Source organism: Oncorhynchus keta, chromosome 30, assembly GCF_023373465.1.
Source record: "Oncorhynchus keta strain PuntledgeMale-10-30-2019 chromosome 30, Oket_V2, whole genome shotgun sequence".
Lineage (NCBI taxonomy): Eukaryota > Metazoa > Chordata > Actinopteri > Salmoniformes > Salmonidae > Oncorhynchus > Oncorhynchus keta.
The window spans coordinates 48217628-48240124 of NC_068450.1; the positions used below are offsets into that span (position 1 = coordinate 48217628).

Genomic DNA, 22497 nt, shown 5'->3' on the forward strand with positions numbered 1-22497 from the left:
CATCTCAACCAAAAATCTAAGCTAAAGAATAGTACTAAATCAAACTTTGAATAAAGTGCATTTACCTTTTTGATTTGATTTAGTACTATTCTTTGACTTGGATTTTTGGTTGAGATGGAGAAGTAAATCCAACATATACAGTGAGGGGGGGAAAAGTATTTGATCCCCTGCTGATTTTGTACTTTTGCCCACTGACAAAGAAATGATCAGTCTATCATTTTAATGGTAGGTTTATTTGAACAGTCAGAGACAGAATAACAAAAAAATCCAGAAAAACGCATGTCAAAAATTGTATAAATTGATTTGCATTTTAATGAGGGAAATAAATATTTGACCCCCTCTCAATCAGAAAGATTTCTGGCTCCCAGGTGTCTTTTATACAGGTAACGAGCTGAGATTAGGAGCACACTCTTAAAGGGAGTGCTCCTAATCTCAACTTGTTACCTGTACAAAAGACACCTGTCCACAGAAGCAATCAATCAGATTCCAAACTATCCACCATGGCCAAGACCAAAGAGCTCTCCAATGATGTCAGGGACAAGATTGTAGACCTACACAAGGCTGGAATGGGCTACAAGACCATCGACAAGCAGCATGGTGAGAAGGTGACAACAGTTGGTGAGATTATTCGCAAATGGAAGAAACACAAAAGAACTGTCAATCTACCTCGGCCTGGGGCTCCATGCAAGATCTCACCTTGTGGAGTTGTAATGATCATGAGAACGGTGAGGAATCAGCCCAGAACTACATGGGAGGATCTTGTCAATGATCTCAAGGCTGGGACCATAGTCACCAAGAAAACAATTGGTAACACACTACGTCGTGAAGGACTAAAATCCTGCAGCACCCGCAATATCCCCCTGCTCAAGAAAGCACATATACATGCCCCTCTGAATTTTGCCAATGAACATCTGAATGATTGGAGGACAATTGGGTGAAAGTGTTGTGGTCAGATGAGACCCAAATGGAGCTCTTTGGCATCAACTCAACTCACCGTGTTTGGAGGAGGAGGAATGCTATGACCCCAAGAACACCATCCCCACCGTCAAACATGGAGGTGGAAACATTATGCTTTGGGGGTGTTTTTCTGCTAAGGGGACAGGATAACTTCACCGCATCAAAGGGACAATGGACAGGGCCAAGTACCGTCAAATCTTGGGTGAGAACTTCCTTTCCTCAGCCAGGGCATTGAAAATGGGTCGTGAATGGCTATTCCAGCATGACAATGACCCCAAAAACACAGCCAAGGCAACAAAGGAGTGGCTCAAGAAGAAGCACATTAAGGTCCTGGAGTGGCCTAGCCAAATCCCATAGAAAATCTGTGGAGGAAGCTGACGGTTCGAGTTGCCAAACGTCAGCCTCGAAACCTTAATGACTTGGAGAAGATCTGCAAAGAGGAGTGGGACAAAATACCTCCTGAGATGTGTGCAAACCTGGTGGCCATCTACAAGAAATGTCTGACCTCTGGTATTGCCAACAAGGGTTTTGCCACCAAGTACTAAGTCATGTTTTGCAGAGGGGTCAAATACTTATTTCCTTCATTAAAATGCAAATCAATTTCTAACATTTGATATACGTTTTTCTGGATTTTCTTTTTGTTGTTATTCTGTCTCTCATTGTTCAAATAAACCTACCATTAAAATTGTGACTGATCATTTTGTCAGTGGGCAAACATACAAAATCAGCAGTGGATCAAATACTTTCCCCCCTCACTGTAACAAATTATTCATTTTTAGATGAGCTGGATATTGAGTTGTGTTTGGTATTCAACACAACCAAATATTAACATTTGAAGGAGATGTATTTTCTGCTTGGATAGTTGTCTGCCACTGACAGACTGGCTTTAATTCTGGTTTGTCTACAAATTAATCATTTATATACCTCCATCACAACCAAAACTTTGCTCAGATGAAACTTTCCAATCATTGGATACAGAACATCTCCTTTAAATGTTGATATTTGGTGACAAACACAATTCAACATGACTTCTGTAATACAGTAAATAGCATGAAGTTAAGGCTATCTTACAAACTAATGTAACAGTATTTATTTACCCTAATATGAGTAACACATCTATGGCCACATTGAGGTTACTGTTACTAAATGTCTTCTGTAATCATAGAAAGCGTGCATGTTCAAGACAGCATGCAAAGGTCGCTGGTCTGTGGAGACCTTCACAATTGCTATAATAATCTGCGCAGAATCTCAACCAGCATCACCTGCATCATGTACTTATGTCATCTCAACTGCAACCCAGGTCATTTGGTTCTGCTATTAGATGAAGCACAGTGATAACACATGAAGTTCTTGTATAAATACAACATCTACCATTGTATTTCCATTTTAACTTTGTTCTGCTTTTTAAATGGCTGAACGTGCACTAATAACACATTTAGATGACAACTGAACCAAATATCCGACATTGTTTTTCCCATTGGAATTTGGTTGTGCTTTCAGATGATTTAAAAGCATAGTGATAACACATTGGGAATTCAACAAACTCATGGCTTTCTTTTTGAGTGGGTGAATAAAGGTTGAAATCTTATTGATCAACGTCTCAACCAAATACTACCAACATTTCCATGTTGAAATGACGTCGTGCGCCCAGTGGGTAACCAACAGAACTTCTGGGCGTGTCCCGATGGACTCATGGTAGTGCACGGCATTCTACATTAATAGTAGGAATTTGGTTATGGGGAACGACTCTTCCTCTGCACACACGATGCACAATAACAGGTAGCGGAATCAGGCCCCACATTTGCTCACAAATAAACACTCCCGAACTCAGAGGAAACATTCCCAAACCAAAGGGTTCCTACAATATGTTCCTTTGTTAAGTGAACATGAATGAAGAATATTTGATTGAATACATTAGTACACAATGTTCCAGAAACTGACCATGTTAAAAAAAAAAAAAAAATAAAAAAAAAAAAAAGCTCATCGTTTCATAGTTGACCGTTCAAACAAAGACTTCCTAGAATGTTTTTGGAGGGAACTAATGGGGCTTAGATGAACATTACCCCCTGGAAATGTTGTTTGTAGGTTACTGAGTGAAGTAAAATAGGCCAGCACCAATGGTATTTGGTATCCTCATTCTATGCTATTTAACAAAGCTTGGTCGAGGTTTGCTGCACAGACTTGGGAGCGCAAATTAGACTTGAGTGGACAAAAGTGGATCTACTTTTGATTCCAGAATAAATGACAACATACCCAGTCATTTACATCTGGTAATCAATAAGGGAGAAAGTACACCCAAAATCTTCTTGTTCATATGCTCGGCACCTTGCGACTTGCGTGACCAGCTCGTCTTCAGTGATATTGTCCTTATCCTTTGTCATTGGAGCAATGCCTGCCAAGACTAGAGGGACCTATTAGCTGTTTACGCTAAGATCAGGTGTTACTGTACTCACTAACATTAAGACAACTAACCAATCCATCAAACCGTTACACACCGTTACTGTATTGCATATTGGATATGGCCATAGTTGTGATATTTGTTTGAATCAGACATTTTTAAAAATGGTTTTATGTTTTTTTTTACCATGCTCATTCTCAGAAGACCTCTCGGAAATTAAACAAACAGATGTGCAGAGATCACTATTCCTGGGTGTAATCTTTTGAGGCTCTTGTCCAGCATATTTGGTTTCCTTGTTAGATGAAAAATGATTTGATCTCCCATGTCTCCAAAGCTTTTTTTTCTCCTGTCATTTTACATTTTGTAGAAAAGGATTCCCAAAATGACCCCGAGAGGAGCTAGAAACTAGATTTGGCCTCTAAATTTGGCCTCCATGGTATCTTTTGACAAGTAAACCACCCAGTACACCATGTTGAATGCGCCAAAGGACACCGGGAACAGGATGCGGGCATACTTGTCGATTTTACTGGTCCCACCCATACTGGCGGTGGTCGGCTGGGAGCATGGCGACTGCTTGGGCTCATTTTTGCCCATCAGCTGAATGTGCTCCAGTTTGGGTCCTAGAAGGTCCCGGAGCGAAGAGTCAGCGGTGGGCTGGCTCTGGTTGGCTAGTATTGTCATTGCTTTTTCAGTTGTGGGTGGAGCCAGGGGCGTGTTCATGGCAGACAGGGTCAAGGAGGAAGTGTTGGGTTGGCTGGCGGGGCCGGGGCTGGAGTGTGGTAGGATGATGGCGCCGCCAGTTGCCCCTTTGGATGAAGATGATTGGCCAGACTGAGGTTGTTTCCTGGTTACCCCTCTTGCCGCTGCTGTGCTGTTTGACTCGGCTTTCTGGCCATCTTGCTGGGACATATAGTTCATCCGTTTCCGCAGGTTACCATTGGTGTCAGGGTTATGCTGTGGAGAGGGGAAAAATAACCATCAACCCAAAACTGCAGTGATGTGAATGAATTGTGCACATAGTTCACTCATGTGCAACAACAAGGAAGTCCCTTGAAGTGGAGCAATTTGAATTCAAATGTGACCATTTTTCCTTGATTCTTTGTGATAAGGTACAATATGACAATTGTACTGAGCTGAGAAATATCAACTATGCAGAGCTATACCATGTTAACAGTCAGGCACCACTGATTCTAAGCCTTTCCTATGTGCCTGAATATGACTGGCCTACTTTATACCGCCGACACTCTTTAGTCTGCATACATACTGCACTGCGTGGTAGAATAGCCCAGCTCCCAGACGTTATTTGTGTAGGTTTTCACTCATTTCACACAAGCTCATTATGTCACAAAGTACTGTTCCATGGGGCGGCATGGCAGTACAGTAAAACATCAAAAGAGCTTATCTCCTGAGAGCTAGCATAGGTTTCAGCCCCAGAAGAGGGAGGTGCTGCACTATAGCCTCACCGGTGATAATTCCCCTACCGGAATGTGCTAACTGGCTAAGCATATTGCTTACTGTCTGAGAGATGTGAGGCCCAGTGCTGTGGACACTAGGCTAGGTTTGACATCACTATGGCTGGGAGGTAAAAGGTTTTAGATAAATCTGAGCCACATCAATACACACCGCGGGCCCTAATGCCGAGCTGATTTGCCTACTGTTAGCCGTGCGGGGCTGGAGCCACAGCTCTGTAGGAACAGAGTTATCTCCTGGCGCCAGGGCTTCTGAAACTTGTACAGATGTGCCCCAGCAGTGTTGCTGTGGCAACCTGCTAATCCATTGATGTGCAGTTGTCACTAAAACTGCATTCAGGCGCGATTACACCGCACGAAGACTTGAGATCCACAGGGCATACTTTAAGCAGTCATCGGGCCATACAGGGGGAATGTATGGCTTTTTCCCCCCGGTCAGTATCAGCCATCAATCAACAGTTGGACTGTGACATGAGAGCGTTAGCATGTCATTTCCCCTTAACTGAAGGATTGTGTTCATACTGCAGTAGAATACAAATGCATGGAGTAATGAATTCAATGTAAACATGTTTGATCAACCCCCATTACACGCGATTCTGTACAAATACCCTTTCATGAGAACATGCTGTACGCAGTATGACGAGCAAAAACCAAAAACTTTGTCGGAGCCGTTCATTTTTTGGTAATACCAAAATGGCTCTTGCAAACATGCTTGCATAACATTGTAAATGTAGGTAACAAATGAAAATGGGACGAATATTCTACAACACGGGTCTTCAAAACACTTATCTTCATGCTGAAGATTTTATTTTTTAAATGATGAGAAAGCAAGCAAATGTAGGACGTTCAGAGCCTATTTTATTTTTTTTAATTTTATAATATTGCTAAGCCTCTGCGCTGGATTACAAATGGCGTGCATTGATCTAAGCAGACAGTTGTGCAGCTGTACTCTAAATGGGACAAACTTAACATGTATTCATCATTTACTATTCCTATTTGGCCTTCAGGAAGTGAATGTTTCTAGCTCGTGATATCACGGAGAGAGTGGGAGAGAAGGGAGAGAAGGCTGGCAGAGAGGGGTACAAAGAGAAAGAGAGGCACAAAGGGAGAGAGCCAGGAAGAGACCCTCCAAACATAATAAATTATCAATGCTAAAGTAACCTTTATTATTATATTTAGTATTATATTTTAATAAGTCCATTTATCCAATTTTGAGACTTACAATGAATCTCCATTTGATGATCAGCATACAAATTAACGAAGGAACAAGTTCATACTTCAGTCTCTGAAGTAGAAAAGGGTATAGGGAATGAGGATAGGTCTTAACACACCTGCAGAACTTCCTCCTTATCCTTCACTTTCACTGGGGTTGTTTGGGGCGCCGGCGGGCATTTTGGCGGCTTCCTTTTCAGTCTCTCCATCTCTGCATTGGTGAAGTAGTTGACGGCAGCGAACTCTATGAGTGCGGAGAAGACAAAGGCGAAGCACACGGCAATGAACCAGTCCATGGCGGTGGCGTAGGAGACTTTGGGGAGGGAGTGGCGCGCGCTGATGCTTAACGTGGTCATGGTCAGGACCGTGGTGATGCCTGAAAATTTGAAAAAGTTTGTAACCTTGGCTGTAAATTGTAACCAAAATAATAGTCAACACACTCAAATAATACATACAGTACTAAAACAGTCAGTATAAGCCTAACCGTCCTATTATATAACCGTCCTATTATATTAGCATTACTCAAACCATTCCTGGGGGACCCCCCCTGGCTGTTCATTGTATTTAATCTATTCCAGGGCTAGCACACCTGATTCAACTTCTCATATAATCATCAATCCCTTGGCTAATTGAATCAGGTGTGCTAGTTCAGGGATACAACTACATAGAAAAAATCGATTAAAATAATTTGTGGAAATCCAACACACTAATCAATGAATGCCGGCCTTAATATTTAACATGAAAAACAGGAAACTGAACGTTTCTGACACTAGAATGACCTGTAAACATCTGGTCGATGACCTATTGACCTTTGCTTCCTGTGTTTTCCATCCTAATGAGGTTGCCCAAGCGACCACCTCACATAGCATACCTACTTTCCCTCACCTCAAATTCCTTTTAAGACAATAACCAAATTGTCTCCACTCTGAGGATTATACCTTTACAATAACTGGGGAGTTATAGTAAGCCTGCAGGTCACTTGGGATTATTAGCAAATAGCTGTAATGTGATTCGGAGAAAATCCCCTTTATGTTAGAGATACAGAAACATAACTTCATCCTCCATCTCCATCCAAAACTCTGCCTACCTACAGCATGCATATGTAAGTGTATGAAGCAGAGGACTTCCAAAGGTACAGTAGATATTAGCTTTAATAAAAATGTCTCTTTCCTTGGATTATAATTGGCAAGATCAGATGCACAATCGTTCCTGGTACAGATTAATGAGGTGTGACTGATGTAATCAGATGAGCTATAATCGTCAAATTAAGGAGTAATCACAATGACGGCTTCTGTTGGAGTACAGTCTTCATTCCTCATCGTGTGACACCTTGGGTCTTGCTTACATTATAATGGGAGTAGAAAATAAGTTCTAGTCTACACTTGTTGTGTATTGATGTTCTTTAGGGCACTGGTAACGCCCCGCCTCCTTACGTACATTGGAATGCTTGGAATGTATTGTTCCGTGAAATGCATGAAACAATGCCCACGTTAGTTTCTACTCTCCTCTCATGTCCTGTCCTTATATTAGTTGTAGAAGTAATACAGTGTGCTATAGAACACCGCTACTCTGTTCTGTAACTTCAATTAAAAATCAAATCAAATTGTAGACCTTACAGTGAAATGCTTACTCACGAGCCCTTGACCAACAATGCAGTTTTAAAAAAAAATACAGATAAGAATAAGAAATAAAAGTAACAAGTAATTAAAGAGCAGCAGTAAAATAACAATAGCAAGACTATATACAGGGGGCTACCGGTGAAGAGTCAATGTGCAGGGCACCAGTTGAGGTAATAATAATATGTACAGGTAGAGTTTATTAAAGTGACCATGCATAGGATGATAACAACAGAGAGCGGCAGCGGTGTAAAAGAGGAAGGGGGGGGGGGCAATGGAAATAGTTTGATTAGGTGTTCAGGAGTCTTATGGCTTGGGGGTAGAAGCTGTATAGAAGCCACTTGGACCCAGACTTGGCGCTTCGGTACCGCTTGCCGTGCAGTGGCAGAGAGAACAGTCTATGACTAGGTTGGCTGGAGTCTTTGACAATTTTTAGGGCCTTCCTCTGACTGCCTGGTATAGAGGTCCTGGGTGGCAGGAAGCTTGGCCACAATGATGTACAGGACCATTCGCACTACCCTCTGTAGTGCCTTGCGGTCAGAGGCTGAGCAGATGCCATACCAGGCAGTGATGCAACCAGTCAGCTCTTGATGGTGCAGCTGTAGAACCCTTTAAGGATCGGAGGAGGACCCATGCTAAATCTATTCAGTCTCCTGAGGGGGAATAGGTTTTGTCGTGCCCTCTTCATGACTGTCTTGGCTTGCTTGGACCATGTTAGTTTGTTGGTGATGTGAACACCAAGGACACTTGAAGCTCTCAACCTGCTCCACTACAGCTCCGTCGATGAGAATGGGGGCATGCTCGGTCCTCATTTTCCCGTAGTCCACAATCATCTCCTTTGTCTTGATCACGTTGAGGGAGAGGTTGTTGTCCTGGCACCACATGGCTAGGTCTCTGACCTCCTCCCTATAGGCTGTCTCATTGTTGTCGTTGATCAGGCCTACCACTGTTGTGTCATCAGCAAACGTAATGATGGTGTTGGAGTCGTGCCTGGCTGTGCAATCATGAGTGAACAGGGAGTACAGGAGGGGACTGAGCACGCAACCCTGTGGGGCCCCTGTGTTGAGGATCAGCATGGTGGATGTGTTGTTACCTACCCTTACCACCTGGGGGTGGCCTGTCAGGAAGTCCCGGATCCAGTTGCAGAGGGAGGTGTTTAGTCCCAGGGTCCTTAGCTTATTGATGAGCTTTGAGGGCACTATGGTGTTGAATGCTGAGCTGTAGTCAATGAATAGCATTCTCACATAGGTGTTCCTTTTGTCCAGGTGGGAAAGGGTGTGGAGAGCAATAGCGATTGCATCATCTGTGGATCTGTTGGGGCGGTATGCAAATTGGAGTGGGTCTAGGGTTTCTGGGATAATGGTGTTGATGTGAGCCATGACCAGCCTTTCAAAGCACTTAATGGCTACAGACGTGAGAGCTACGGGTCAGGGTCGGTGGTCATTTAGGCAGGTTACCTTAGTGTTCTTGGGAACAGGGGCTATGGTTGTCTGCTTGAAACATGTTGGTATTACAGACTCAGACAGGGAGAGTTTGAAAATGTCAGTGAAGACACTTGACAGTTGGTCAGCACATGCTCGCAGTACATATCCTGGTAATACATCTGTCCCTGCGGCCTTGTGAATGTTGACCTGTTTGAAGGTCTTACTCACATCAGTTGCGGAGAGCGTGATCACACAGTCTTCCGGAACAGCTGGTGTTCTCATGCATGTTTCAGTGTTATTTGCCCCGAAGCGAGCATAGAAGTAGTTTAGCTCGACTGGTATGCTTGTGTCACTGGGCATCTCTCGGTTGTGCTTCCCTTTGTAGTCTGTAATGGTAAGAAGCTCTGCCACATCCGATGAGCGTCAGAGCCGGTGTAGTACGATTCAATCTTAGTCCTGTATTGACACTTTGCCTGTTTGATGGTTCGTCGGAGGGCATAGCGGGACTTCTTATAAGCTTCCGGGTTAGAGTCCCACTCCTTGAAAGTGGCAGCTCTAGCCTTTAGCTCAGTGTGGATGTTGTCTGTAATCCATGGTTTCTGGTTGGGGTATGCACGTACGGTCACTGTGGGGACAACGTCATCAATGCACTTATTGATGAAGCCAATGACTGATGTGGTGTACTCCTCAATGCCATCGGAGGAATCCCTGAACATTTTCGAGTCTGTGCTAGCAAAACAGTCCTGTAGCTTAGTATCTGCTTCATCTGACCACTTTTTTGTTGATCGAGTCACTGGTGCTTCCTGCCTTAACTTTTGCTTGTTAGCAGTAATCCGGAGGAAAAAATTATGGTCAGATTTGAAGGGCGAGGGGAGAGCTTTGTATGTATGTGTCTCTGTGTGTGGAGTAAAGGTGGATTTTTTTTCCCCCTCTTGTTGCACATTTAGCATGCTACTAGGACTTTTTGTAAAACGGATTTAAGTTTCACTGCATTAACCTCTTGAAATTAGGGGGCACTATTTTCATTTTTGGAAAAATAACATTCCCAAAGTAAACAGGCTATTTTGTCAGGACAAGATGCTAGAATATGAATAGGATAGAAAACACTCTAAAGTTTCCAAAACTGTAAAAATATTGTTAGTGAGTTTAACTGAACTGATATTGCAGGCGAATCCAATCAGTAAGGGACTCTTATTTAGAAAGCTCTGCGTTCCTATTCGTCCCTATTGAGCAGTGAATGGGATATCAACCAGATTCCTTTTTCTATGGCTTCCCTAATGTGTCTAGTGTCACAATACATCGTTTCAGGCTTTTATTTTTAAAAATGAGCCTGAACGACAACATTGCGTCAGTGGTCAGCTGGAGGCTCTCAGAGTGATTTGTGTGTAATAGACAAATGCGACCATTGTTTCTCTCTTTCCTACTAAGAAGCCACCTGTCCCGGTTGATATATTATCGAAAAGATATTTGAAAAACACCTTGAGGATTGATAATAAAAAACGTTTGCCATGTTTCTGTCGATATTATGGATCTAATTTGGAATATTTTTCAGCGTTGTCGTGACCGCAGTTTCCGGTGGATTTCTCAACCAAACGTGAAGTACAAACTGAGGTATTTCGGCTATAAAAATAATCTTTATGGGACAAAATTAACATTTGCTGTCTAACTGGGAGTCTCGTGAGTGAAAACATCCAAAGCTCATCAAAGGTAAACGATTTAATTTGATTGCTTTTCTGATTTTCGTGAACAAGCTGCCTGCTGCTAGCTAGGCATAATGCTATGCTAGGCTATCGATAAACTTACACAAATGCTTGTCTTGCTTTGGCTGTAAATCATAATATCAACATCTGAGATGACAGGGTGATTTACAAAAGGCTAAGCTGTGTTTCAATATATTTCACTTGTGATTTCATGAATATGAATATTTTCTAGTAATATTTTTTGTCCGTTGCGTTATGCTAATTAGTGTCAGTTGGATCCGGGAGAGGGAGTTCCAAGAGGTTAAAGTCCCCGGCTACTAGGAGCAGCGCCACTGGGTGAGCATTTTCTTGTTTGCTTATGGCGGAATACAGCTCATTCAATGCGGTCTAAGTGCCAGCCTCAGTCTGTGGTTGTATGTAAACAGCTATGAAAAATACAGATCAAAACTCTCTCGGTAGATTGTGTGGTCTACAGCTTATCATGACATACTCTACCTCAGGCGAGCAATAGCTTGAGACTTCCTTGGATATTGTGCACCAGCTGTTTTACGAAAATACATAGTCCGCTGCCCCTTGTCTTAACAGATGCCGCTGCTCTATCCTGCCGGTACAGTGAATAACCAGCCAGCTGTATGTTGATAATGTCATCGTTCAGCCACGACTCCGTGAAGCATAAGATATAACAGTTTTGAATGTGCCATTGGAAGTTTAGTCTTCCGTGTAGGTCATCCATTTTATTTTCCAAAGATCACACGTTTGCTAGCAGAATGGAAGGAAGTGGGGGTCGCCTACGAATTCTCAGAAGGCAGCCCGCCCTTTGGCATTTGTTCCCGCGAAAACAGTATATCATTCACACTGGGCTTGTCAGACTCGTTAAAGGAAAAAAAGGATTCTGCTAGTCTGTGATGAGTAATCGTAGTCCTGATGTCCAGAAGTTATTTTTGGTCATAAGAGACGGTAGCGGCAACATTATGTACAAAATAAGTTTAAAAAATAAGTTGCAAAGAAACTAACAAAAAAACACAATTGGTTGGGGACACGTAAAACGTCAACCTTCTCCAGCATAAGGGTTCACGTTGTATTGACATTTCTATGCATATATTTTGTGGTGTACAGCAGGTCAGACACCAGGGGGAGACTCGTCGAGGCCTGGTGACAGACGGAGTATACATCACGAGGTGTTGGCTCCATCTGCTGGACGTGCCAGGCCACAAATGGGCTCTCCGGCCAGGACTAATTGGGGCTGATTGGGAGTTGGTGAGTAATCAAGGGCTGATTGCTCACCAGCTGAACAAGTCCCATAAAGCTGCCAGAAGGGCAGCACACAGGGGAGAGAGTGGGGGAAGAAATGACTCCTCTATAGTTTGGGACTGTTGCAGAGGTAACAGGAGTGAGTTCAGTTTTTGATCCCCACAGGATACTGCAAGACCCGGAGCCCAGAAGACGGTATCCCGGAGAGGGTCTCATGGGGGAGACCTATTATTTTCTTTTGAAATATTATTTTAATAAACACCTTTGAAACTGAGCTAATCCTACTATATATATATATAAATAAACAGTAGGGTATTCATAATGTATATGTGGACCCTGAGCCACTCTGGGGATATTCATTGTGACTCCTCACAGTAGCTTACCGGATGTTGTAAGCCATTGTAAGTACATGTTCCTCTGGGGAGGCCCTTCCATGGTTGGTCTTTCTGACTTTATAATATATGTGTTCAAACATTGCATCTACTTACAACATCCGGTAGGCTACTATGAGGATTGTGAGTCACAATGAATGTCCCCAGAGTGGCTCTGGGCCCACATGTTAGTGTGTTCAGTGTCTCTTCCCCGTCTCTACTGTTTCAATGAGTGCGTATAGGATGCATTGAGGACAACAAAGATAGAGAAATATTCCAGTAAGCACTCAGGTGGTAGAGAATGATTCATACTAAAAAACAATGGGTCATTGAGAATTGAAACTGAGAAAAAGGTGAACGGGGGAAATGACACACTCTCAACACATGCACTCACACACACACACACACACACACACACACACACACACACACATATCCCACACAGAGCTCGCGCCATATTCAGTCAAATTGAGGATGGACACAGACGTACCATCGGTCAGTGTATAGGTTAAAAGGTTAGATAGAGATGAAAGAATCTACAAAAACAAGCTGCTATGCCACCTATGAAATGCTAGATGCACATCAGTCCCTCAAATGTATTGAAACATGACCAGTGTATGTCCAAGAGGCAGAACCAGTTTAACATTATTCCAGTCCCAGATCTGTTTGTGCTGTCTTGCAAACCCCTTTGGCCTTCATCATGCCAAACATTGATTGGACAAACATATCTGAGACGAGGTTAGTTTTTGGCTGCAGTTGAAGTCGGAAGTTTACATACACTTAAGTTGGAGCCATGAAAACTCGTTTTTCAACCACACCACACATTTCTTGTTAACAAACTATAGTTTTGGCAAGTCGGTTAGGACATCTACTTTGTGCATGACACAAGCAATTTTTTTCAACAATTGTTTACAGACAGATTATTTCACTTATAATTCACTGTATCACAATTCCAGTGGGTCAAAAGTTTACATACACTAAGTTGACTGTGCCTTTAAACAGCTTGGAACATTCCAGAAAATGATGTCATGGCTATAGAAGCTTCTGATAGGCTAATTGACATAATTTGAGTCAATTGGAGGGGTACCTGTGGATGTATTTCGAGGCCTACCTTCAAACTCAGTGCCTCTTTGCTTGAAATCATGGGAAAATCTAAATAAATCAGCCAAGACCTCAGAAAAAATCATTGTGGACCTCCACATGTCTGGTACATCCTTGGGAGCAATTTCCAAATGCCTGAAGGTACCACGTTCATCTGTACAAACAATAGTACGCAAGTATAAACACCATGGGACCACGCAGCCGTCATACCGCTCAGGAAGGAGACGCATTCTGTCTCCTAGAGGTGAATGTACTTTACTGCAAAAAGTGCAGATCAATCCCAGAACAACAGCAAAGGACCTTGTGAAGATTCTGGAGGAAACGGGTACAAAAATATCTATAGCAACGGTAAAACGAGTCCTATATCGACATAACCTGAAAGGCTGCTCAGCAAGAAAGAAGCCACTGCTCCAAAACCGCCCCAAAAAAGCCAGGCTACGGTTTGCAACTGCAAAGATCGTACTTTTTGGAGAAATGTCCTCTGGTCTGATGAAACAAAAATAGAACTGTTTGGCCATAACGACCATTGTTACGTTTGGAGGAAAAAGGGGGAGGCTTGCAATCTGAAGAACACCATCCCAACTGTGAAGCACGGGGGTGGCAGCATCATGTTGAGGGGGTGCTTTGCTGCAGGAGGGACTGGTGCACTTCACAAAATAGATGGCATCATGAGGTAGGGAAATTATGTGGATATATTGAAGCAAAATCTCAAGACATCAGTCAGGAAGTTAAAGCTTGGTCGCAAATGGGTCTTCCAAATGGACAATGACCCCAAGCATACTTCCAAAGTTGTGACAAAATGGCTTAAGGACAACAAAATCATGGTACTGGAGTGGCCATCACAAAGCCCTGACCTCAATCCCATAGAACATTTATGGGCAGAAATGAAAATGTGTGTGCAAGCAAGGAACGCCTACAAACCTGACTCAGTTACACCAGCTCTGTCAGGAAGAATGGGCCAAAAGTCACCCAACTTATTGTGGGAAGCTTGTGGAAGGCTACCCAAAACAGTTGACCCAAGTTAAACAATTTAAAGGCAATTCTATCAAATACTAATTGAGTGTATGAACTTCTGACCCACTGGGAATGTGATGAAAGAAATAAAAGTTGAAATAAATCATTCTCTCTACTATTATTCTTACATTTCGCATTCTTAAAATAAAGTGGTGATCTTAACTGATCTAGACAGGGAATATTTACTGGGATTAAATGTTTAAATGTGTTTAGCTAAGGTGTATGTAAACTTACGACGTCAACTGTATATGCCACACATTTCACTAAACAATAACATATTGAGCCACCAGGGGGAGCTTCTTAATCATCCCTCAAGTCAATTCCTTTCTTTCCCTCCTTACACACGCATGCACACACACACGCACACACACATGCACACAAGAGAGAGTACTGTAACAGCCCCACAGCCTGGGGGTTTGGCCAATGCAACAATATTTATGTTCCCACAACACCCTCCTGTCACATATTGGACAGTTTCATTAGCTCCCCGCTGAGACAGGAGGTGGGAGGGGACGCACTGGGGCGTTGCGTGAATCAGTGTGGCTGTGAAATAACACGCCCTAGCTTCTACAGCTGCTAGGATATGAGTAGAACCCAGTGACTCAGCGATCATGTGTTTGTCTTTGGAAGAAAGTCAGCAGGCAAAGCAAATAGGCTCATAGATGCAACAGATGCAGATACACACATGTGGGGTAGCATGCAAAACAGTGCCAAAAGGTGGGTGCTCATTTATCTTTTCATCAACACACGAAAGGGCAAAAACGCATTGGAAAACAGTAAATGCACTGAAGCATACCAATTCGCCTTCTTCGCTGCCTAAGCAAGTTCTGTCTGACTCTGGCATCATAACGGAGAAGAAAGGGATAAGTGATTATTTTAATCATGATTTTATCTCGGCAAGCTTTTTATTTGAGAGTGACGGTGGTTTAAATTGACTCTGGTCAGTCAATCGACTCTTCTTACCTCTGTCAGCCTTTTTTGTTTGTTTTCATTTCAACAATTTACTACTTGTGACGTGCTAGATGCCTTGCTTAAGATAGATGAGAAAGAAAATCGCCAGGGTGATATGCTTGATACATTTTTGCTGCAGCTCTCTGCCTCTTTCATTCCTCTGGACAGGTTTCATTTAAGCTTTCACTTGGATCTAGATGAATTCCAATCGCCCTTCTGGAAGGCAGACCTTTGAAATCCAGACTTGGGCAAGTCAGACTATTTTAAACCATGTCTGAGAAATGCCATTTCAGTTAGTCCAGTTTAAAAGTGCAATTTAGTCGAGGCATCTTCTGTGTCAGTAAAACTGCCCCAATTTCTATCTACAGTGTTAAATCAGGTAACCTGCACTGGCACTTGATGTGTATATGTGTATGCTATTGCCCCCACCGTTGACTATTCTCTATCTGAACTACATTCTGCCTTCAGTGTATTACAGAAAATCTTTATTGACCTGACATTAGTACTGAATGATGGTAAAACTATGTATAAGTTGTTCTCTGGAGCGCATCAAAATAAGTCTGATAATTGACTTTGGATGGTGTCCATACTGATCGTGTCCCTGCTTACAAATATCTGGGCATCTGGATAGATGAAAAGCTGTCTTTTTAAAAACCATATCGATGAGTTAGTTAAGAAGCTGAGTATAAAAAGGGGCTTCTTCTATAGAAATGGATCCTGCCTCTCGCTAAACAACAGAAAACAGATTCTTCAGTAGACGTTCCTATCTATATACACGTAGCGGCCACTTCATTAAAGTCGTTCGATGCAGTTTATCACAGGACACTGTGCTTTGATTACAGGTGTGCTGTTACAGGTGTGCCATACAGTTTTAGTACTCATCACTGCATTCTTAACCAGAAAGTTGGTTGGTCCTCTTTTGATGTTGTGTAGGTTTACATTGCTATGGTTTCATGTAGAAAACCCTTTTACAAAAACTCCCGCTGTAAACTTTAGACGTATGAGTTACCACACCCAGTCTCAGGAATGGCTAACTTTAGAAATTCCTTTGGTCTCAGTTAGGTAAATCAGCTTTTAGTTTTCTTGCACCTTATTTGTGGAACAATCTTCAAAATGTTCTTAAAATGTTATGTTTTGGTGCCCCTAGGGCAATTCCGAAAGCTGATTGAGGAGTTTTTCTAGTGTGGCTAGCCGCTGGATAGCCACTAAATTTACTGTTAGCATGCAGCCAAGTTACTAGCTAACCATTAACTAGTGCTCTAAAATCGTATCCTGAGGGCGAGATAACATGGCTAACTTAGCTAGCTAACATACATCCCTAGCTGTGTCCTCAGAGCATGTGCAGACCAGGTGGCTGGAGTGTTGACAGACATATTCAACCTCCCCTTATCCCAGTCTGTTGTCCCCACTTGCTTCAAGATGTCCACCATTGTTCCTGTACCCAAGAAAGCGAAAGTCATGCAGTTCAGTTACCATCGCCCCGTAACACTCACTTCTGTCAACATGAAGTGCATGAAGTGCATTGAGAGGCTAATATCATATCATCTCCACCTTACCCACTACAAGTTGCATACAGCCCCAACAGATCCACAGATGACATGTGCAGACCACTGGTGGCTGGAGTGTCCCATAGGACCTCCCCTTATCCCAGTCTGTTGTCCCCAAGCTAGGGCTTAAGATGTCCACTTGCATTGTTCCTGTACCCAAGAAAGCGCTCTGCAAAGTCCTGGACTTCCTGGCGGGACTTCCTGCTGATCCTCAACACAGGGGCCCGACAAGGGTGCCGCGCACGTCTCTGATTCAATCATCAAGTTTTCAGAGGGCACAACAGTAGTAGGTCTGATTACCAACTACGACGACACAGCCTACAGGGAGGTGGAGAGGGCCCTGGCGAAGTGGGGCCAGGAAAATAACCTCTCCCTCAATGTCAACCAAACGGAGCTGATCGTGGACTTCAGGAGACAGCAGAGGGATCACGCTCCTCATCCACAATGACAACGGGGCCGCAGTGGACATCACCAACAACCTGAAATGGTCCATTCACACAGAGAGTATGGTGAAGAAAGAGTGCCTCTAAAACTTCCATTCGGGCTTCATCACCACCTGGTACGGCAACTACAGGGCTGTTCAACCCCTACCATCTAGAAGGCTAAGACAATACAGGTGCATCAAAGCTGTGACCGAGAGACTGATAAACAGCTTCTATCTCCAGACCATCAGACTGTTAAAGAGTCACCACTAGACGACCTCCGCCCAGTAACCTGTCCTGAAGTTTAGTTACTGTTACTAGCCGGCTACAACCCGGTACTCAACCCTGCACCTTAGAGATTGCTGTACATAGTCATTGAAAACTGGTCACTTTAATAATGTTTACCCTTTGCTATGAGACTCAAAATTGAGCTCAGGTGTTTTCTGCTTCCATTGATCATCCTTGAGATGTTTCTACAACTTGGAGACCACCTATGGTAAATCCAATCCACACCTGTCCATATAAGTTCCCACAGTTGGTTCGGAATTGTCCGTAGAGCTCTGAGACAGGGTTGTGTCGGGGCAAAGACTTGGGGAAAGGTACCAAAAAAATGTCTGCAGCAATGAAGGTCCCCAAGAACGCAGTGACCTCCATCATTCTTAAATGGAAGAAGTTTGGATTCACCAAGACTCTTCCTAGGGCTGGCTGCCGGGTCAACCTGAGCAAGTGGGGGAGAAGGGCCTTGGTCAGGAGGTGACCAAGAACCCAGTATCACAAAATATATAAATAAGCTCTCCACAATGAATTTCAATAGAAAACTTGTAAAAATAGACAAGATCCTGCAACCATGGAGAGGTAAATACCTGTCTATTTATGAAAAAATTGCTCTGATTAACTCCTTAGTCATATCTCAGTTTACTCACTTACTTATGGTGCTGCCTACTCTTAATGATTTGTTTTTCAAATCACATGAGCAAAAAATATTTCGCTTTATCTGGGACGCTAAACCAGACAAAATAAAACGAGCCTATCTATATAATGAATATGAATTGGGTGGTTTGAGATTATTAAATATATAAGCACGAAACCTCTCTCTAAAAGCTTCACTCATTCAAAAGTTTTATTTGAACCATACATGGTTCTCAAGTAGATTAATAAGAAAAGCTCATCCATTGTTTAAAAATGCCTTTTTGTCTTTGTGCAGATTGCCATGTCTCATTTTCGAATAATTGAAAATGATACTTTTTGCAAAGTATCTGTCTTTTTCAAGCAAGCATTGCAGAGCTGGCTACAATTTCAATTTCATTCCCCTGAAAAGATAGAACAAATATTATGACTGAACTCAAATGTGCTGGTTGATAAAATACCTGTATTTATGGGAAAGAAGTTTGAAAAGGGTATTTTGTTCTTAAATTATATTGTAAATTGTAATGGTAGAGTTATGTCCTTCATGGAATTACCAGAATTGTACGGGAAGGTCTGCTCAATCCAAGAGTACCATCAATTGATTACAGCATTGCCACAAAAATGGAGGAGGAGGGTGGCAGCGGGAGGAGGTAGGGAACGGGTCTATCTGCCCAACATAAAGGATCAAAACTGGCACAGGAATAAAAATAACATAAATAGGAAAGTATACCAGTTTCATTTGAGGACCAGGATGTTGACAACTGTGCCATATAGATTGCAAAATAGTTGGGAAGAGATTTTTGATGTACCGATTCCATGGTATGAGTCGATATATAAAACAACACAAGATTCAAGACTTTGTGCTTTTCAGCTAAAATTATTATATAGATTTCTTGCCACCAAAAAATGTTGAATATTTGTGGCATAAAATCATCGAAGCTCTGCATATTTTGTTGTGAGGATACAGAATCAATAGATCATTTATTTGGTATTGCCCTCAGTTAGCCTGTTTCTGGTCTCAGGTTCAGGAATGGCTGAAAATGCATAGCATTGATCTAAAATTGACCCCAGAAATAGTACTGTCAGGAGATCTGGAGAGACGGGGTCAGTCAATTACCAATATACTAATACTCTTAGTAAAAGTATTTATCTTCAACACGCAATCTGTAGATTCTATTCGATTAGATAGATTGAAGTTCACGTTAGCTAGCTACATAGCTACATAGCTGTCTGTGTATCAAAGATAATTGTGTAGTCTAAGCGATTTTCTGTTAGCTAGCCAGCTATTGTCGTTCTTTTAGCGCAACGTAACTAATCTGCACTTGAGAGCTAGCCAGCTAGCCCCGAATAGCAGCATGAAACTATTACACTCACGGGCAACTTGATTAGTGAGTGTCAACCAGCCACTGCCAGCTAGCCTACAAAGTCAACAACGCAGCCACTGCCAGCTAGCCTACTTCAGCAGTACTGTATCATTTTAATCATTTTAGTCAATAAGATTCTTGCTTGCTTCACTTTCTGAACATTCGAGTTTGTAGTCCACTTGGGCAATCTCCTTGCTTTAGCGAGCCTCTTCTGTAGCCTGTCACTATGTCTGTCTATCCCTGTTCTCTCCTCTCTGCACAGACCATCAAGTGGGGAGAACCTCCACACCGCGTTCCCACCTAATCTGGTGGTGACCAAGAATTGTTCCAGGTCTCCGGTAGCCTCACTGCCGATCTGCAGCCAACAAGGCAGAGTTCATCTCAGTATGCCTCCCTCCAGTCCCAAGACTTCTTCACTAGGAAACATGGATCACCACAGATAACACTGCTACTCCTACTGCTCTCTCTTGCAGCTTCTGGAAGGTCCCCAAGATCCTCATCTCTCCCAGTGGTCATTCTCTCTTTCTCCCCTTACCCATCTGTCTATCTCCTCCTTTGAATTTCCATAGTCACAGTTACCAGCCCTTTCAAGCTTAACATCCTTATCATTTATCGCCCTCCAGGTCCCTCGGAGAGTTCATCAATGAGCTTGATGCCTTGATAAGCTCCTTTCCTGAGGACGGCTCACCTCTCACAGTTCTGGGCGACTTTAACCTCCCCACGTCTACCTTTTGACTCATTCCTATCTGCCTCCTTCTTTTCCTCTCCTCTTTTGACCTCACCCTCTCACCTTCCCCCCCTACTCACAAGGCAGGCAATACGCTCGACCTCATCTTTACTAGATGCTGTTCTTCCACTAACCTCATTGCAACTCCCCTCCAAGTCTCCGACCACTACCTTGTATTTTTGAAAAAATTGCTCTTCCAAACTTCCCACATGCCCCTCTCGGATGGTATCGCGCCGTCCCAACCTTCGCTCTCTCTGGTGCTGCTACTCTCTCCTCTTCCAATCATCTCTTCCCTCTGCTCAAACCTTCTCCAAATCTCCTGATTCTGCCTCCTCAACCCTCCTCTCCTCCCTTTCTGCATCCTTTGACTCTCTATGTCCCCTATCCTTCATCGGTCCTCCCTCCCGCTCCGTGGCTCGAGAAAGCTCACAGAACAGGGCTCTGGGCAGCCTATCTATATAAGCGGAAATGGAGATTATTAAAAAACACGAAACCTCCCTCGGACCTGGCATCCTTCACTCCCTCCTTCTAATTTTCCTCCTCTGTCTCTGCTGAACCATACATGGTTCCAAGCATCTGCCTTAATAAGAAAAGCTCATCCATTGTTTAAAAATGCCTCCTTTTGTCTTTGTGCAGATTGCCATGTCTCATTTTCGACATAATTGCTAAAAATGACACTTTTTGCTCAAAGTATCTGTCTTTTTTCTCTCCAGATGCATTGCAGAGCTGGCAACAACCTGCCCACTTGACCCTATCCCCTCCTCTCTTCTCCAGACCATTTCCGGAGACCTTCTATTACCTCACCTGCTCATCAACTCAACCGCTGGCTACGTCCCTTCCGTCTTCAAAGAGCGAGAGTTGCACCCCTTCTGAAAAAAACCTACACTCGATCCCTATTGAACAACTACAGAAAGTAAGTTTGAAAAGGGTATTTTGTTCTTAAATTTATTGTAAATTGTAGGTTTCAAGACTAGTCATTTATGTCCTTCATGGAATTACCAGCGCTTGCACTGGGAAGGTCTGCTCAATCCAAGAGTACCATCAATTGATTACAGCATTGCCACAAAAATGGAGGAGGAGGTGGCAGTGGGAGGAGGTCACCACGCGCTCTCACCACTGGTGTCCCCCAGGGCTCTGTTCTGCCCAACATAAAGGATCAAAACTGGCTCAGGAATAAACATGGTCTCTCCTATCATTGCTATGCAGGAAACAATTAATCCAGTTTCATTTGAGGACCAGGATGCATCTCTGCATGTCTGGCAGACATATCAGTGTGGATGCAAAATAGCTGAACCTGGGAAGAGATTTTTGACTGTTCCATGATTCCATGGTATGACTCCATATATCCTCCCAAGCGCAAGATTCAAGACTTTGTGCTTTTCAGCTAACAAAGGCGGTTATTATATAGGTTTCTCTGCCACCAAAAAATGTTGAATATTTGTGGCATAAAACTTGTCATCTGGATTACTGCAACTCGCTGTTGGCTGTGCTCCCTGCCTGTGTCATTAAACCCCACAACTCATCCATAGCAGCCCGTCTGGTGTTCAATTTATTTGGTATTGCACCTCAGTTAGCCTGTACAAGACCTGGTCTCAGGTTCAGGAATCCAGGCTCTCAGGCCCTACACCCAAAAAATGCATCCAGCATTGACCACTAAAATTGACCCCAGAAATAGTACTGTCATGGTGGAGATCTGGAGAGACAGGGGTCAATCACCACCTTCAGACACCTGAAACCCCACCTCTTTAAGGAATATACTAATAATCCTCTCACCCCCCTTAGTAATGCAGTATTTATCTTCCACGGATGTCTGTGAAGATTCTATTCGCTCTTGATAGAGCGTTAAATGACTTAAATGTAAATGTACGTTAAACATCATAGCATAGTTGAAAGATATGTGTTGCGTAGAAACACTAAGTGGGTGGCCAGCAGAGATAGATGGGATGGGCTGAGGGAAGTTGAGGGTTGGTATGTGGAATTGGAGACAAGTGGGAGTGGAGTTGCTGTGTGAGAGAGAGAATGATGGTCAAAAGATAAAGGGAAAAAAAGTCTAAATAAAACATAATA

At 43.0% G+C, this 22497-nt stretch overlaps 1 protein-coding gene across 1 annotated transcript in view; it reads right to left on the reverse strand.

Moving 5' to 3' along the window:
- Nucleotides 1–212: 212 nt before the first annotated feature.
- Nucleotides 213–22497, reverse strand: part of LOC118363569 (gamma-aminobutyric acid receptor subunit alpha-6-like) — a 32690-nt gene continuing 10405 nt past the window's right edge. Inside the window, exons 8-9 of the mRNA XM_035744548.2 lie at nt 6156–6412; nt 213–4309 (exon numbers count right to left, since the gene is read on the reverse strand). Coding sequence (XP_035600441.1) covers nt 3761–4309; nt 6156–6412 — 806 coding nt within the window. The 3' untranslated portion in view covers nt 213–3760. The remainder of the gene's footprint in view (nt 4310–6155; nt 6413–22497) is intronic.